General features: G+C 34.5%; 1 protein-coding gene across 1 annotated transcript in view; it reads left to right on the top strand.

Annotated features, from left to right (window-relative positions):
• The window catches only part of mEFG1 (mitochondrial translation elongation factor G 1), a 91,970-nt gene that overhangs the window by 43,349 nt on the left and 28,532 nt on the right, over positions 1-20,089 (top strand). The window contains exons 4-8 of the mRNA XM_089108226.1: positions 364-685; positions 3,579-3,697; positions 9,282-9,474; positions 14,674-14,845; positions 19,027-19,173. Coding sequence (XP_088964352.1) covers positions 364-685; positions 3,579-3,697; positions 9,282-9,474; positions 14,674-14,845; positions 19,027-19,173 — 953 coding nt within the window. The remainder of the gene's footprint in view (positions 1-363; positions 686-3,578; positions 3,698-9,281; positions 9,475-14,673; positions 14,846-19,026; positions 19,174-20,089) is intronic.

The following is a 20,089-nucleotide window of genomic DNA, read 5'->3' as shown; positions in this document are numbered from 1 at the left end:
ATATATATATATATATATATATATATATATATATATATATATATATATATATATATATATATATATATAAATATATATATATATATATATATATATATATATATATATATATATATATATATATATATATATATATATATATATATATATATATATATATATATATATATATATATATATATTCTCTCTCTCTCTCTCTCTCTCTCTCTCTCTCTCTCTCTCTCTCTCTCTCTCTCTCTCTCTCTCTCTCTCTCTCTCTCTCTCTCTCTTTCTTTTTATATATATATATATATATATATATATATATATGTATATATATATATATATATATATATATATATATATTTGAATTTTTCTTTCTAGGTCATGTTGACTTTACGGTGGAAGTTGAGAGAGCTCTGCGTGTTTTAGACGGTGCCATTCTTGTATTGTGTGCTGTAGGTGGTGTGCAGAGTCAAACTTTAACTGTAAATAGACAAATGAAAAGGTACTCCGTACCTTGTTTAGCTTTTATTAATAAATTAGACCGAATGGGGGCTAATCCATTTAAAGTGCTTCACCAATTGCGGTCCAAGCTGAATCACAATGCAGCATTTGTTCAGTTGCCAATTGGATTGGAAAGTAATTGTAAAGGAGTAGTGGATCTCATAAAGCAGAAATCCCTTTATTTTGAAGGGCCATATGGGTTGGTATCATTTCTACTTATTTTGTTTTGTTTAGGACTAGTAGACTAACTTTTTTTTTAAGGAATGGGTAAAAAGATGACATTTTATGACATTTTAATTGAGCAAAATCTTACAAAAGTTAATTTTTTTTCGTGGGGGGGGGGGGGGTAGCGGATAATTCAGGTAGCCCAGATTTTTGGATCCAAGCCAGTCATAGAAAAAAGCCCGATTTATTTTGGAGGGAGCTTATCCCACCCCGCATATTCGGTTGTCTTTGATCGCTATCGCTGCTGCCAAAAACCATTGTTCTGTTTGGTTTTCAACATAGAATGTACCTTGACAAAGTTGGTGACACTGTTGTCGCTGTAAAATTTAACCCTTTCAATATAGATTTTCTGACTCCGATTGACTCGATGTCAGTATCTTGTCAAAGGACCTCTAAATATCATTCGACAAATCATGTGCCATATGACGACTCGTTAAATATAAATGTAAGGATCAAGATATTTTTTTTTTTTTTTTTGACAAAATGAATTCTCATGAAAGTTCTAATCGTTCCCTCCGTAAAGTATTTACAGGTATATGAAAAGTTCTATCAGATATAGACCTCTCGGCTCGGCTTTTATATATGAAATCCTATTATTAAGATAAGTTATAGTTAATTTTTGAAAACTAAAAACGAAATTCCAACAACCTAGGCCGATCCGTGAAATTCTATGTCGAACTATAGACGAAAACGTGCTTGTAATTTTTAAATAAAGCAAAAATGAATTTCAACTGCAAGAAAAGCTAACAGACAGATATAATATATCAATAAACCAAATTCGGTATACAATTTTTCTAATTCCAAGTGTTTGTAAGGTATGAAAGGCTAATATTTTAGGCTGATTTTTGGTGAAAAGGGCCAGACAGACTTAGTTGGCTTATATATGTGAAGATGTCTTATTCTGTACAATGGATAGTTGAAAAACTGTTGCAGGATAAAATTTGCATTTTTTTCTATTGATATTCAGAAAAATACTGAATTCTTTTGGAAGACACTGAATGCATTCTGGAAATATCCAGTCAATAAGCTCTGTATTGCATTTGCTCTATGGCAAAACCGTAGAACTACAATCTGTGGGTAGACCTATAGTTAGTAAAATAAAAAGTTGGGTACGATATTTTATACCTGGGAAGATAAAAATAAAATAGGTGTTAACTAAGGGGCATGGATACATTAAGTGCCCAGACACTTAATCCTTAGGAAGTTGATACCCATGAAACAACTAAAAAAATTCTCATGATTAGCTAGTGTGGTCTCAGGAATCATTAAAGAATTTTTAAAGAAACTATTTTACCATAAAAACTATTTACCATACCAAAAAAATATTTTATTTTCGACGCTGATCAGTGATGCTTGATGAGCTGATCAAGGCATGTGAAATTGTTTTGTTTTTTTTTGTAAAAAAAAGTTCGTTCAAGCGATAAAGCATTTAAAAATTTCGAAGGATGGATAACTTTAGTGCTTTGGTAAACATTAAAAAGAAATCTGATTCAAATTTTAAGACAAGGGAGGGACCTGTAAGTAACAATTAACTTTTATGTCTGGCTTCGGTCATCTTTACGATAAGGGGTTGGCATCTTTTAAGTGCCTAAAAGAAGTTTACTTAGCGTAAACTATCCAACCGTCTTCTAAAATCGCCAAAAAATCGCCAAAATTCTGTATCGAAGAATCTCGGAGAACAAAAAGCTTGTCACATCTATTACAACACAAAAAATGTCTTCGAAGGTTTTCTTCCTTGCTATGTCTGTTTTAAACGGCCTGAATTCTTAATGCAATATGCTTCGACATAACCTATGATACAAATTCTTTATACTTACCCGAATTTTAATTGACTTTTGTTAGTTGAATCAATGCTGCATCTCCTCTCAAGGTAGATATGGGGCATGTTCAACACGTGGCCTAAGAGCCGTATGGCAAGTGGTTTGAAATTTGATGGTGTTAGATCATCAGTTCTAACAAGGATACTAGCGTGGACTCTTATCATTCATAAGTTGAACTACGTATATTTTGGATTCATACCTCTAGTACCAGTTATTAAGACAAACCGATCAAGCATAGCAGGAACCCCAAGAACCATAAGCTTGAAGAAAGACCAATCCGAAAAGTGGATTGCAAACATTAGATTGAATCAAGCCAAATAAGCGTTTTCCTTTGCTGATTTTCTTTTGTCACCTTGTATAGGCTAGACATTGGAATGTCATAGGCTAGTTCATGGAACTAAAATTTTCATATGGGAAAAAAAAGAATCCGTGATTACGGCAGTTTTAAAATCCAATTAATCAAGGTTTAAAAAAATACTTTTAAGATTTTAGGCATTTAAAACAAAAAGAAACCCCTTTACAATAATCAGAGTCTCAAACTTACCTTAAGGGATATATTTCAGAGGCATTTTGAAAGAAACTTCTTAAACCTATATTTAGAGAATTCATATTTCTAGTTATGATTTCGGACAGTCAGACATCTGACACTACCACACATAAACTGAACTACGAAACTAGAGCATCACCAACATCTGATGTTTTGTCAACTCTATACTATTTAAGATCATGTGATGATAATAAACTATTGTTTCGTTTGTTTCAGCAGGGGTTTTACAGAGTAACTTAAGTACTTCAGAAGGGAGTTAAAATCGAGACTCCAATGCGCATGCTTCACCACAGGAGTCATTAATTATCCGGGTTATTACGGCTGAACGTTGACATCCTAAAGGGGTAGAATTTTCTGAATTACTAGCAAAGAAACAGAGCCTCACACATTTGAGCAGCTCTGTCTCCTTTGACCTCTGAAAATCCCTTTCTAGATGTTTTGATACTTGTATAAAGCAAACCCTATAAGAAAAATAATCAGTTGATTGTTTTATATTCCAGAATGGATGTCATGGAAGACGAAATTCCAAAGGAGATGCGGTCAGAAGCTATCGATCGACGGAGTGAGTTGATTGAACATATATCAAATGTGGACGATACTCTTGGTGACATATTCTTAGGTAAGTTGTTTCAGTATGGTGTTGTTATTATTATTATAAACGCCAATTAAAGGGGAATGAAGGAATCTCCGCTTAGAACAGGTTCTGAATGATCCCCTTGGACGAAGAACAAAGGCAATTTTTGTGATGACCATTTTTGCACGAAAATTCAGTTAACTGAATCCAAAGAGGATTTTTTTTCGTCCGGTCCTTTGCTCGCGTGACAGTCTATTTTGAAATTACGGTAGCAGTAACCTTTTTTTTTTTTTTTTTTTTTTTTTGTGAAATTGTCCCTGAATCCCATTTTTTTTTTTTTAATGGAATAAAATCTTTTACTACTTTTCTTTTAGGTACACATTTATACATTATACATGTATATATTAATAAATATAGATGTCATCCAGGTAATCAGAACACAAAACGAAGGGAATAGACAATGCAGACCGATTTCAACCTTGAAAATTCACTAACTTAGGTTTATTCCAGACGATCCAACTCTGGATCTATACGTTGCGGCGCTCAGGCTGACGGGTATTTGTCTCGCTCCTTTTCTTTATCTAAACAAAGAAATAAACCTGGAAACGACAATGGGTCTATGGCCAGTATGAATGAAAAGAAGAGAATAACAATCAAACGAATAATTCGACCGTATAAAACATGCGTCTTCGGCGTAAAAAGAGAGAGAGAAAAAAACTAAACAAGAACTAGAATCAAAAACTAAAATGATGTAAATAAAAATGTATATAAAACTAATATAGCCTAACAAATAGAAACAAGTCGCACTTCCCGACAACTGAAAACAAGTCGCACCTTCCTCATCATGCTTCGTCTGTATCCTCGCCCTTCCTTCCACCTCCAAATCCCCAAGGTAAATCCTTCTCTTACCCTACTTCTCCGCAGCATCATGATATTAAATTGAAACCCCACCCAGGAAATTCTCAAACACACCAAGTATCCCTTTCGAGATTCCCCAATCGGTTTGTTTTTCCTAAATTTTTAGTTACTAATGCTGAAAGTCTTAATTTTGAAAAGCTTACCGAACTCGAGGTGCTTTCAAAATCAAATCTAATCGATATTATAGCTATTACGGAAGTACAGTCCCATGACCCAGGGTCTCTGCGCCTGACAAATTATACGGAGTTTATAAAACTCCGTCCTTTAGACCACCCACTTGAAAAAAAAAGGTGGTGGTGTTTTGTTCTTTACTAAGAGTAACCTTTACCCAAAGGTTATTCGAGTCCCTAGTTTATCCGAGTATGATGAAATCCTCTGGCTAAGTATTAGACCAAAAGTTCTTCCGCGTCCATTTAATATTATTGCAATAGCTGTTTTCTATTACTCCCCAAATCAAAATATCGAGTCAAAACGTAAATTCATCCAGCAATTGCAGACAAGTGCTGATTTTGTTATTTCTAAATACCCCAATGCTGGTCTATTTTTAGTTGGCGATGCAAACGACCTTAAATGGATTCTGTTTGCTCCTCACTTAAAGTTAAGTAAATTGTTAAAATACCAACGACTCGGGGAAATACCTCTCTTGATGTTATTTTAACTAATATGTATAATTTTTACAACCCACCCTCAGCTTTGCCTCCATTAGGTGGGAGTTATCATCGTTCGATTCTTTTATCCCCCTCCTCAAATTTTAAGTATTCTTTCTCAATAACTTATGGCAGTTATCGCCCTCTTCAAAATTTTGGTCTTCTTTCTTTTGGTATGCGGCTGAATGCTGAAGATTGGTCCGATGTTTATAGTTTAAAAAATCTTGATGAGAAAATTGCTATGTTCCACAAAAAGCTAATTGACAAATATCAAATTTGTTTCCCTGAAAAAAAAATTAAAAAGTGCTCCAGTGATAAACCTTTTATTAACCAAACTATAGAAACACTAATTAGAACCAAATTGAAGCTTTTCAAAAATGGTAAACCAGACGAAGCCAATAAACTAAGAAAATCAATTAAAAGAGACATTTGTAAATTGGCACGATCGTAATACAAAAATAAGGTCGAAGTATTGCTCTCTAATAAACCGAAAAATTGGCATTCTGAGATTAAAAAGCTGTGTGGCCGGAGGCTTGAGCAGCTTAACTTCAATCTATCCGAGGCCCCTGATGTTACTGCCAATGATCTCAATAAATTCCTCGCTTCCATTGTCCAGAGCCTTCCACCACTGTCCGACCGATTACCATCAGGAGCCCTTTCCCCTTCTTTACCCACTGTTTCCCCGTCTGAGATAGAAAGAAGAATTCAAAAACTAAGAAAGACAAGTATTTGTCTTTTGGATATCCCCTTTCCTCTTATTAGTGCCTTCGGTATTTTCCTGTCTAAGCCCTTGTCTTTCCTGTTTAACAAGATTACCGAGTCTGGGGAAATTCCTACAATTTGGAAACAAGGTTTCCTAACCATTTTGAAAAAGAAAACGGAAAGCCTGGTTTTGAAGGCGTCCGTCCTGTTACTCTTACTCCTATTTTCTCGAAACTATATGAAGGATTACTTGCAGATTGGCTAAAGGAAAAAATCCTACCTCTTACTGACTTGAAGCAATTCGGGAACCTAAAATCCACCTCTACTTCCCTTTACCTCGTTTCTCTTATTGACCACATCGGGAAAATCCTTGAAAAGCCTAATTCCTGGCTAAATTTAATTTCCATCGACCTTCAGAAAGCATTCGACCTTGTTAACCACAATATTTTAATTGAGAAACTTGTCAGCGAGTTCAATATTGATCCTTTACTGGTGAAATTGGTTGCCTCCTTCTTAAGAAATAGATCGCAAGTTGTCAAATACCAAAATCATTATTCAAATCCTCTCCCTGTCCACAATAGCATACCCCAAGGTACTCTCCAAGGTCCCCCCCCCCTTTTTTCAGTAATGATCAACAGCCTCGCAATGGAATTTCCTGACCGAAGGAAATTTGTTGATGACCTAACGGTTGTTGAAACTTGCTTGAGAAATTTAATAAGCGACCCTATGAGTATCCTCAATGAAATTAGAGACGAGGCCTTAGACTTAGACATGACAGTAAACGCCTCTAAGTCCATGATAATGCCCATTTGTTTCCTCAAATCCTCGCCCTATTTTCTTTATCCTATCCCTCCTGAAATTTCTTTGTCCTCATTTAAACTACTTGGCGTCACAATTTCTTCAAATTTAAAGTGGGAAATCCACGTTAAAGACATCATCCATAGAGCTAATGTGTCTATCGCCCTCCTTAAGCTCCTAAATAAATTCAGCATCCCCCCTTCTCACTCCTTACGAATTTACACGTCTTTTGTCCGCCCGCATCTAGAATATGCTTGTCCAGTTTGGCACCCTGGTGTCTCTCGCGAAGAATCGGAAAAAATTGAATCAATTCAAAAAAGGGCCATGCGAATAATTTTCAAAGAAGGCAAGGTGCCATACTCTCTGCTCCCAAAAAAAATATAGTCTGAAAACCCTGGAGCAAAGGAGGGTTTCGTTGTGCCTCCGTTTTGCGAAAAATACCATAACAAACCCTCGGACGGCAAGTATTTTCCCCAAACATTACTTCCCATTCAGAGTACGGCCGCCTCGAGCTGTTTCTGAGCCCATCCCTGCTTTTTCCCCCATTCGTTGCGTTACTTCCAGATATGAAAGAACTTTTATCCCCTTTATTACAGAAAAAATGAATAAAATGCCTCAATAGTTTCTTTTTTTTCCTCTTTTTTTGTTTATTAGCTGATGGTACTGCCCAGGTTCTTGCACTCATTTTATTGCCCCCACCCTCTTTTTTTAGTTCCCCTGTAATTTCATATTTTTGGTTCTTTTTACGGGGGTTTATTTTTATTTTTTTTATTTATTTTTTTTTGTCCCCTCCCCCTTTCTTGACCAGTTTTTATTGTTTTCAACTCTTTTATTGATTTACTGTAGTTGAATTATTGACACTTTCTTAGTATCCCTTTTAATTTAAATGTATTTATGTCTCGCTCTTTTTTTTGTGTATTTTTGCTTATTCCCCCCTTTTTTTATACCCGTTCTAATTCTTTTTCTGATTTGTATTTGTTTAAGTTTAGTTTGACCAGTTTTTATCTTTTTAATTTTTTAATTGACTTTTTACAGTTTTAATTATTGACTTTTAAATGATTGTTCATTATGATTTTTCTATTTCGTTGTTGTTCTTTGCATTTTTTCCAGTTTTAGTGCAACCATTTATATTGTCGACTCCAAAGTCCGAAATTGGCTCTTTGTGGGTTTGTGATAGTGATCTTTTTGAAATAAATATCTTATCTTATATATTATATTATGTATAATATATATTATTAATAATACATATTATAATAATATATATTATATATTGTATGTAATATATATATTATATTATAATTATTATATATATAATAATTTAGACTCACATATACAATTGCCAGCTACGTCTATGAAACCACAAAAGTAACTGACACGTTGTTGGTAATTGTATATGTATTAGTTAGCCTGTTTTAGTTTTATTTATATTATTTTAGCTTTAGATTCTAGTTTGTTTACGGATAAAATTCGTTTGGTTTTTGTTCTCTTCTTTTCATTCATACACGTCTTTTCCAGATTTATTTCCTTGTTTTGTCATGGCTGACCAGTTCGGCTTTAGAACTTATACTCTTTTTCATCTGAAAAGTTCGATTCTATTAACTCAAAATTATGCAAAATCTAAATAATGCTCAAATCCGACAGAATTAGTGGATATATGTGAGGGGGAAATTTTTTTCCAAGAGGGGTGTTTAGGTTGTTTTTCAAGCTCCCCTAGTGGATTCATATTGCCTGGAACGTTCCGTATGTAGAGAGATTAAAATATGCAAGTATTTAAATATACGTCAATTCATTTCCAATTTAGTATGCTAGGTCAGTGAAAGAAAAACTATAGCTTTTAGGCTCAATACCCTGTGCCTGAATCAGTAAATTTATATTGTTTTATGGTTCTCTACTGTTATTCCTAATGCCATCGCAACACACTCGTCGTAAGGTTCTGTGGCCTGAATCTGGAACACCTTCATCTCGCCCCGTTTAAAGCTCCTGGTTTCCTGAATTCATAAGACATCCCAAATGATTGCAGTCGGTTTTTCGTTCAAAAACTTCGATTTTCCCCGAAATCTAAAGAGTCATTACAAGGAACCCCCATTAAAACCGTGTTAATTTTTAAATTAAGATGAATTCAGGAAAGTATAGTTCCTCAACTGTCATTAGGAATGATTATTAAAAATAATTTTTCAGACTCGTATGAATACAAAAAAAAAACACCCCAAAAAATTATATGGGATAAATTATTTGGAAAATATAAATGATTATTGGGTAAATCATTAAAATTCGAAATTTTTAGGGGGGTTTGCGCCCAAAGACCCCCTCCCTAGCGTACGTATCTCCATCAGACCTGGACGTCTTCTTTCGCGTGTTCATTGATTTTTTTTTTTTTGCTTTTAACCAATGTAACTTCTTGAATAAAAAAAAATGACGTTCTTCCGGGGAAAATTAACAAAATAATTTTGTTAATTTTAGGGAATGTGGGGTTAGCTCTACCTCTTAGTAAACCCTACAGTCACGCTGCTCTGTATCTTATATATTATTATTAGATTAGCAGCATAATATTTCTTTTCTTGCAGAGGATAGAGAGCCAACTGTAGATGAGGTTAAAGCAGCTATGCGCAGAGCTGTGATTAAACGTTTATTTACTCCAGTTTTTGTTGGTACAGCTTTAAAGAACAAAGGAGTGCAACCGTTGCTAGATAGTGTTCTTGAATTCCTTCCTAACCCATCTGAAGTCAATAATTATGCATTCCATGAAAGCGGCGATAGGTATCTTTTTCACATTATTTTCACATTTAGGGTAAAGTTTGAAACTGTTTCCAGTAAGTTACATATTGTACTTCTTGTTCTGCTTCCATTATATCTACCTCTGGAAGCTTTAAAATTTTTGTTCTTGTTTTTTGTTTAGAAGCCTATTTGCGGTGTCTATTTGCAGCAAAGGAATTATTATTGACTTGTAACTTTGTGTTTATCTCGGTATGCCAGGGAAAAGTGCTTTTTATTTCGATTCTAACGAACTTGGCTAACTAAAGCTTCAGTTTGTCAAATTTAATTCATTTAAGTGGCTTTTCGTGTAATTATCCAATAATGTACAACACAACTGCTTTGTAGCGAGAATTATCTAACTAAAGATTATATTTGACGAGTTTTTAATATGTAACTATGCGTATAAATCACTTTACTAACACAGTACTTTAAATCCTGTCGCTTAGATAATTATGTTGTTGATATCAAACAGTTTGTGGTAACGAACTGTAAGTAAGGAGCAACACGGCTAAATAGTAGCCGAAACTCTAAAAGGCGGAATTTTGATATTAACAGACAAGTCAAGGAATCTTAGTGCAAATCACACCATCAAATTTAACGTATTCGAGAACCCTATTGTAGAAGTTTTAAGCTCCCATCCGCAAAAATGTGAAATTTTGTTTTTTGTTTTTTTCCAGAAGAAAGATCACGGATGCTTTTTTTTTCAAGGGTGATTGCATCGAAAAAATAGTCCTAGAATATCGGTATAGGACTCATTCTAACGAAAATTAAAAGTTCTAGTGCCCTTTTTAAGTTACCAAAAAGATTGGAGGGCAACTAGCCTCCTCCTACCCCGCTTTTCCTCCAAGTCAACCGATCAAAATTTTCAAAATTGTGAACTAGCCATTTTGTTCGGCATAATTGAAAAGCCCAGAAACTATGCCTCTGGGGATAATATGACCCTCACAGCCCCTGGGGAAAGGTCTGTAAGTCATGAAGTCTGCCCATTGTTAACGTATAGTATTTGTTATTGGGAAGTATACCGACAGGGTTTTTTTTTGGGGGGGGGATGAGTTTCCGCCGTAGGGATATTCTACAAGGACGATTTTCCGTGGACAGGGAATTTTCTGGGGGATGAACTCTCCAAGGGCAATTTTGCACTCGTGGAATTTGCCAGAAGTCCTATACGAGATTATTTTTATTTGTCTTGCTTTCTCATTGCCGACTCAATTTTACATGTGGAGATGTTAAGGGGAATCGTCCGGGGAATTTTTTTACCGGGTTTGAATTGTCTAGATTATCTTTCAGTAGGGGGGGGGGATTTTCCACGAGAGAAATTCTCCATAGTGGAGTTTCCCACGCGATAAATTTTTAAAGGGAACTTTCTGTGGGGGTGACTTTCTACTAGGGGGCGGGGGAGGGACGGGAAAACTTTTCCACAGAGGAGGGGATTTCCGTCATGATTTTAAAAACAATCAGAAATTATAGTATTTTTTCAAATGAAAGTGAGCTAAGAAAAAAAAATTCACCCGGAATCGTCCCCAAGAAACTTTTCGGGTATAATAATCAGCTAGAATGGAATTGTCTGGGGGGAGTTTCCCTGGCGAGGGGAGGGGATATTTTATGTGAAAAGAACCTTCCATGGAGGGGGAGCCGGATTCCCCGGCATTACTTAAAAAACGATCAGAATTTAAATAAAAAAAACAAGTTTTTCCAACTGAAAATAAGGAGCAATACCAAAACTTAAAACGAAGAGAAATTATTACGTATATGAAAAAGGTTTCCCCTGCTCAAGACATCGGTCTTTACGCTCAAATTTTACTTTGTGTCCGAATATTCTAAGAACGACTCCTGAAACACAAGGGCCGTTTAATTAGAATAATAAAGTGTTTTTTTTTTTATTCTATAAAAAGACTTTAACGTAAATAGCGAGGTCTTGAGGAGAGGCAACCTTTTTATTTATGGAATATTTTCTATTCGTTTTAAGTTTTGATATTGCTCCTTACTTTCAATTGAAAAAACTTGTTTTTTTATTTAATCTAGTACTAAAACAAAATTTAATATCTATAATCGACATGATATCTTAAATTGCTCATGAGTTGCAGTCCCTATCATAACTTGCAAACCAAGCTCTTTGCATTGGCTGCAAATCCTGAGGGTGTTGTTTTTGTGGTACAGCTCACAGTATACATATATATGAACAATAGCGAAAAATTTGTTCAAAAGTGACACACATCATAGCGCGCTGACTGGGAAGTTCTTGTCACAGCAATAGTTCAGTCGCTTCTTGGCATTCAGTCAGATCACAGCATATGTAATGCGCTAAACATTTGTCATTGCCCTAAGGGCGGAGTCATGAAGAGAGGTCTAGACTGATATTTGTCAAAAATCTTTATTAAGAATTCAAGTTTAGTTCCACCACGTCGCTTAATTCCTCTGAGCCAAATTGCGAATTTTCAGGATTCTTGTGTGTATTTTCAGCAAAAGTATTTTTTTGAATCTATTCATTAATGTTTTCCTATGTCAGAGCTCAAGAATAGAAATTTAATCTTCATCTTTTTAACTTCAAGTTACTACTTTAAGTTTAACTTTAACTACAAAATCAATCTGAAATTTTATTAATCTGACTTCAAACCCCCCTCCCCTTACTCCTTTCTTACCATTATTACTTGTTACATGACTAATAAAAGCGGTATTATAGTAACGAAAAACAAAAGTTTTTTTGTCATTATTCACCACAAATGTAAAATTCTAATTAAAAAGTTTTTAATTGTTGATGTTCGTGAGAAAATGTGGGACTAATCCACAGGCAGGGCTGATCTTGTCTAGGATTAGTATTAGTTCAATATACCCCAAAGCTGCTTTTTTTTTCTGTATATATTAAAAAAAAAAAAAAAAAAAAAAAAAAAAAAAAAAAAAAAATTTGACGCACTTGTCAAGCGTGTCCTTTTGTAGATAAAAGTACAACGCCTACTAGCGTGAAAAATGGATTGATGTTTGTTTAAAAAAGCCACAAAGCCATTACAAAAAAAGTACTACTCTTAAGACAAGCAAATGATTCAACAAGTGTACAACATAAAATAGAAAAAGAGATATTAACACATACAAAAATGTGGCATCACTTGCTCCCCTCCTCTCTCCTACAGCCTCCCTCCCTCTCCTACAGAAACTTTTCTCTATGTATCATTCTAAATTTAATAAATTTTGCAATCTTTTGAATAGTTCCATAATTATTCGAACCCATTCGAAAACAAGCCACTCCTTTGACCCTACATTATGTGAAAATAGATCTTTATTTAAATCCTATATTTTCCCCTGTAATCCTGTAAATCCTGTAGGGGTATTATCGAGAAAGAGAAGTGGTATCTGACATGCCAAAATACATTTCATGGCCATTATTTCCAAATTTCTCTAGGAGCGGGAAGTTGGGTCCTTTTGTAGCAAATGTAAGTTTTCAAGCTGAAATCGAACCATCCTAACATATCTCCTCGCTACTAACATTATTTGCTTATACGATGAAAATTATTCCGACGCAGTTCTATTCTTCGACGATCTCTCTCACTATTGAGTAAATCATTTTTTAGAAAAGGTCACATTGCTTTCTAAAAAGGCTAATAAACTAGTAAAGTCGCACTCTTACAAAAACACAATCAAGGCTTGGTTGGAATGTCGTATTTTGTTAATTATAGTTATTACAGTGAAGAAGAATTAACGTTTTGAAAGCAATAGAAGTCAGCTTCAGGCCCAAATCGCTAAAACTATTAATTTAGATTTTCCTCAGTTAGTACTATCCTATTAATTAGAAGTTCAGTGAAATGGTGGCAGTATTTATTGCGTACCAAATCCCAATTCCTGGTGTATTTTTTAATAACACCTCTTTAGGATTTACTATTCTTTTTGTCGACAATACTTTGACTTCAAATCTTCAAATATGTTTTGAAACTCTACATACCATAAGATGCCTAATTTGTTGGAATCCTTTTTTGTGGCTTAATTTCTTCGATTTTTAATGTTTTTTGACGTTTCAATGAGTTTATAAAAGGTTCATTCACACTTCTATTTAGCTAATGCCGAGATATCATCTAAACACCGAACCCCCTTGTAATAACATTCAATGGTGCCTACTGGATTTATTGTATATTTGTTTACGTGCAATAAGAAATTGCAGTCATTGGATTCGCTTTCCAAAATACTAATTAGTACCTATTACAACTATCACTTTCTTATTGTGCATCGAAACTCAGTAAGCTGTAATTCATTCTTTTACAGATAGAAAATTCTTGGTGTACCAAGAATTTCCTTGATACACCACTGCCAAAAATTAATTTATTTGAACTTTCTTTGAATTTAGCAAATGCCGGCAGATCGGATATCTTCATTATCGATTCTTTCCTGCATCACAAAAACGTATATTTTTTATTAAAAGGTTATAAAAAACGTAAAACATAAAAACTGCATAAAAAACGTATATTTTTCTTAACGTAATAAAACGTATAAAATTAAACTTAATTTTGCCCTGTGTTGCCCGGAATTTGGCTCCGTTGATAATATTATGTGAAAGCGTCTTGATACTAATTCGAACATGAAGAAGATTTATATTGTGAACAATTTCTTCCATAACTATCCTAAACTAGCACCATATAGGTCTTATAATTAATGAGCCTTATGTTGACTAAATCCTCAGTGCTAGCTAAATCTCGATATAGGTTGATGTTAGGCGTTGTCTAAGTCTCATTGCGAATGAAGCTTAAGGAAAAACCGTATTTTCAGTATTAGTATAGAATGCTTAGTTGAGATCTGCCAACTAGAGCTGTCATTCGGACTCTATTCTTAACAAAATTAAGTTTTTGAATAATTGTAACTGATTTTTAGAAGATATTGAATTCTCAAGTGATAAAAATGGAGTTCGTAAACGCAATGATTAGTTCAATGAGGAAATAATGTTCCATCTCGAGGACAAAATTAATTGAACGGAAAATTTTTGTCAAGCCAATTGTCAGTATTTTATCCCGACGAAAATATTTCAGCGTTGTAAATTAGAGTTTATATCTTTTACATATAATCCAGATTCAAGTCCTGGAGTAGAAGAATCTTTCTTTGAATTACCAGAAAATTAGAGGGAAGCACATTTTAACCCTTTTACTAAGGCTACACTGGCTAAGACTACTAAGGCTACTGATGGCTACCCTGATAATATGTATACCTTTTTTTATTTCATTGAAGGTCTGACGAATCCAGAATACTGATGAATCCCTCAAGAGATGGCAAAAGTCCTTTTGTTGGTTTGGCATTTAAACTTGAAGCTGGGAAATTTGGACAGCTCACTTACATTCGTGTCTATCAAGGGATGCTAAAAAAAGGCGAAGTTATTTATAATTCAAGGACTGGTAAAAAGGTAAAATTTTCTTTTCGCCCATCCAACTCAAAGACCAAGGTTAATGCTAAATCCTAAAAGTGACACATTTTCATTTTTTTTTTTAATTTGTTTTCTGTCAGCAGACTCATTCTATCCGGCCAGAGAAACTGTTGTTCTTTCGTCCAATTTTGACAGTAGTGACTGAAGCCTTCTCTTGCATTTGGGATAATTGTGGACCGTAATGAGGAGGCTATACTACGCCCCACTGGGCCTGGTCTTACTGTCCTTTGAAGCATGCTTGAATATTCATTTCAAAACCGTACCACTAACTGTTGTTTTTCTAGATAAAGTATGTTAAGTAGCAAAAACTACTTGTTAGTACCGCTAAACTTAAACGCCCCCGCAGGGCTGATTTTACAGTTTTTGGAATCGTGCGGGGGTATAAATGTTAATTTAAAAAAAAAAAAAGGACGCTAAGTCAAAAAATAACTTGTAAATACTGTTACACTTAAACTGTAACTTCTCGCCTACAGTCAATTACATGAAACTCTTAGTATTGCCTAGCCGATTGGTTGACGTGCTGGCTTTGGAATCCTTTGTCCGAAGGGCGAGGGTTCGATTCCTGGTATGGCCAGTTGTTTGGTTTGGGATGGGGGTCAGTGGCACGACTTTGTAAGCTCAGCCAGAGTCGACCCAGCTCTAAATGGGTACCTGGAGAAATCTGGGGAAGGTAAGCAGGAAAGTAATGCGAAAGTACAGGAAGGCTGGCCCTCAGCCCCCCCCCCCCTCCCATTGTACTTCCTGGCTGAAGGGCTTTGAAATGGAGGTCAGCACCGCCGGTTTGGACTTTAATAGTCTAGTGCCGTATCCTTTACCTTTGCCTTTTTGACCCTTAAGTATTGCCTCGCAGGGCTCATCTTTGACAATTTTAGAAATTTAGGCAACATTGACCTTACACTGGATTTAGATATTTTACCTTTAATTAAAAAGGTGTTTTCTCGACAAGTCATGTATTAGCGGTAAAAAAAAAGTACCAGTCGCGAAAAACCAATGGACAGCGAAGCTGGCTTATAAGACAGCCTAGTGAAAATTATGCAATCCAGTTGCGAATAACGACTGAAAAAAAAATAGTTTAAAAATTGACCACGCTTCCATTGTCGTAATCAATTTCTGTGTATGAACCAACGTTAATACCTGGTCTCAGTCACTATCTTGCAAGGTTTCAAAAAGGTTGTTCGTTTGATCGAGTAATTGATGATAACATGAAGAAGAAAGTTAGAATTGCAAGTTTGATTAAACCCATGAACATAATCATTTGGATTTAGCGCCAAAACCCACTAGCCAGAAACACTTTCAACCAATGATCTGGATTCGCTTTCCAAGTCTAGGCAGTTCTTATCTCCTCATGAAAAACTGTCTGGCAGTTTTCTGTTAGTCGCGAATAATTGCAATAAACTGTAGAAAGTGAACCCGGCTCCACTTTCCAGCTCTAAAAAAAGGCCTTAAATAATTGATTACTGTGGTGACTTGTGTCAACACATTGAAAATTAACTTGTGTTTTTAACTGAACTATTTAACTACCTTTGCTGATTCTATTTTTTCTTTTTTTTGCAATATGCAAATTCTTTTATAATAAATTTCTTGTCTCCACCTCTTATCAAAAGCCAAGTTCTATAAACTCTCATTTGTACAACACTAAATGGCAAAATATAAAAACAGGCTGTGGAACAATTTCATCGAATTCCAAAAGAACTCTATACAGAGCATTTCATCATAATTCTTTTGATGTCTTCTGATGTAACCAGTGCAGCCGAATATAGCCAGTAATATAGCCGTTGCAGCCTTGCTAGTATCCTTTTCTACAAAGCCTCATTTTCGCTAGCATTTGACAAGAAGGCAATGAACCCAAAATTATACATTTTATTGGAACTTAGCGAACCTGAAGAGATTGTTTGATTTTTGTAAGACTTGTTTTCTGCTAAAGATGTTGTTTTAATCATCTTTTCATGTTAAAAGATAAAATAGTTTCATAGTTTCCTGCTTCTTCTTTAATGTGATGGATTTTAAGTAGAAATAGGAAATCGTTGAAAGGTTTATTAGCGACGAAGGGACATCTGTACAATGAGGGACATCTGTACATAAATTCAGACATTAGTATCGATTAAGCAACTGTCAGTGGATTTGTTTTCGGCTTATAATATTGCTCAGTCTCATCACGCTACCAACGTTGATGGGAATAACAAACAAATAATACTATGAGGATCTTCATCTAGATATGGATTACCTCAAAAATAGACATATAAGAGGGTATTAAGAATAACATTAATATGCAAAAGTGCAAATCAAGTGCTGTAAATGAAAATACGTTTGGTAGAAATGTGTTTACGATATTCACTTGCATACCGACTGCACATTTCCCGGTTATTCTGGTTTAAAACCTAAAACAACCTTCATCTTAAATAAAATCAATGAAAATTAGTACTCTTTTTTTCTGTGACCAATAGTTTTGGTTTATAAGATTATTGCTCATTTTTTTTAAATATATTAATATTTACAATAATTATTATATAATATTTATTAATATATATTTTATATATATAATATATATTTTATATTAATATAATATATAATTATTTAATAATATTTATATAAATATATATATATATTAATATTTGTATTACATCTCTATTACTACTAGCTAAGTTCTAACTTATATTTTTGTGATCGCTGTAAGCGATCCCCATACGTTTTTTCTTCACGCAAATCTTACTCTTTTGCACTTTCTGCCCATAAAAAATCTAACTTGTCTCCACTTTCCTAATACACTTTTATAGAAGCTTGAGTATTATGTGTTTGAGCTCAATTGAGCCCCTTCACCCCTTGTGTTTAATATACAATTGAGTATACAGGGTGCTTGCAGCGCCTTTGAATTCTACAAGAACCGTTGTGAATTAAGATATATTCTCTGATATTTTGTGTAAAAAACAAATACTTGGCAAAGTTGCCTCATTCTCCTTGCATAAATTCTCCTTGTGTAAAACCAAAGAATATATCTCAAATATTATGTGTACCTCAGAAAATTATTCTTAACTTATATTCATTTTTATATTGATTTTTTTACTGATTCATTATAATTTATTGACCTTGAAGCAGCAATTGCTGCCTTAATTTTTTGTGTTGCTATTTATTTGTTTGTTGTTGTTTTTTTTTATCCTTGTTTTATGTCTTTTTTTGTGTCATGACATGCTCATGTTAGCTCCAGCTATATAAAGTGAATAAAATATAATCTTTTCTAAAATAACTATTCAGGATTAAAAAGTTGAATCAACATGCCTATGCCACTGATTATCTATTGTTTTTCTGCTTTGCACGCTACTTGATAGAAAAAGGTGGGATATATACCTGCAATTTGAATAGTTGAGAACATCGTACCATCATGCCCAAAACCAAAGGGCACATGTAATATTTTCAAAATTTTCTAAAATGTTTTTCAAGATTTTCCCATTCTCAAAAATATTGATGAAATGAAACATCTTATGTCAGAATTGGGTACTTGTTAATTAAACGGAACTCACCCAAGAAGTGAAGTTAGGTTAATCCTAGTGAAATATAACCTTCATATAACCTTTAGTTTATATAATAATATAATTTGGGCTATTTATTTGCACATTAGGGGGAGGGGTGGGGGGTTAAGTATTTAGACAGTGCCCGTAACCTAGCCTAGCTCCCCTTAATTTGCAAATATATAGCCCAAATTATACAAGTCCAATGCATTCTATCACCTGTCACTTGTATTTGTGGCTACGAAACCGGTTTTCTGAGATCTAAACAATGCGCAATTCTTGAGTGTTCTCCGTTTAAGTACCCAGAATTGTTTTAATATATGTTTGATGTGTTCAAAATTTTCCTTGTACAACCGATGGGTCTTCAATAATTGAAAAAAGCCTGAACCACATCTGTCAGTTTTTACTTTCTCCTATAAAAATCAAATTATGTAACACAACGCGTTTTGGGTTACCACAACCAAAAAGAGCATAAAGTTGTCAAAGCTCAGGCTTTCCCCCCGTTACAAGCTTGGCTTTTGGGGTCTTGCGTTTGTGACTGATTACGTGTGTTTGTATATATAGTAAACAACCAAATAATCAAATCTAGAGCGGTCTAAAAACGCACAGACTTTGTTTTTAATTAGCAGTGTTTTTAATAGTGATTTTTAATTTTAGATAAAAGTTCCCAGGCTTTTGCGAATGCACTCTAATGAAATGGAAGATGTTGGCGAAGTATATGCTGGTGACATCTGTGCTCTGTTTGGTGTTGATTGTGCCAGTGGTGACAGTTTTGTAACTGATTCAAAAATGAGACTTTCCATGGTAAGCTTTTTTTTAAACGTACTTTAGGGGAGAGATTTGAGCAATACTGTTGGAAATTGCTGAGCTGAGCTGATAAGTATATTTGAATATTTCTCAGAAAATTTTTGCGAAAGATACATAAATAGAAAGCTGCTTAGTATGGAGAAAGGAATCTCCCCTAATATTACCCCGAATGAGCTACCCCCCTCAGAAAAAAATCTTGGACACTACTTTATATTTCTCTCCATGACATTGCGTCTTATGAGATTTGTCTCCTTAAAAAAAAACAGCGTTGGGCGGAATTGATATTAGACTACATTTTGCAGAGGAATAGAAAATATCTGTTGTTTGCAAAAATGTGGGTATTTAGGAAGTGTACTATAAATGAAGCCTCATCCTTTTTCTTTGAAAGCTCCTTTGGCCTTACTTCTTTAAAATGGACTACGGTTTTGTGCATCTATGATTAAACGTCCGTGCACACATGTGATAGGGAGGGATTACCCTGAAGTTCATCTGAAGGATCTTTCGCGGGGAAAGTAAAGAAAAAATTGGGCCAGAAAACATTTTTCTTGGGTTATTGACATCCCCTCCCCTTCGTGTCATTCAATCCAAGATTGTGAGCTGTTTGAAGCTGTGTGTACCTATATTGATTTATTAAGAAATAAGCTACGTGAGCTTATATTGATTTATCAAGAAGTGCGTGCATAGGGAGGGGGGTTGCTCTATTCTATGGGAATTTTCAAAGCTTGCTCTTCTGAATAAAGTTTCATGATAGAGTCATCTTTTTTTGCTGGCAAATATATTGAATTTCAACCTGAGATGATTTTCGGCACAAAATGATTCTAACTTGTATGAATGGAAGAGATCAGGTTATGCGGGTACCAGATGTTATGCTGGGTAGGATTAAGATCAGTTTTAATTATTTTGTATTGGCTCT

The sequence above is a fragment of the Artemia sp. Qi Xiang Cuo genome, chromosome 2, assembly GCF_049724085.1.
Source record: "Artemia sp. Qi Xiang Cuo chromosome 2, ASM4972408v1, whole genome shotgun sequence".
Classification (NCBI taxonomy): Eukaryota; Metazoa; Arthropoda; class Branchiopoda; order Anostraca; family Artemiidae; genus Artemia; species Artemia sp. Qi Xiang Cuo.
Note: the sequence above shows the minus strand (reverse complement) of the source record. Positions and strands in the feature narration are given on the sequence as shown.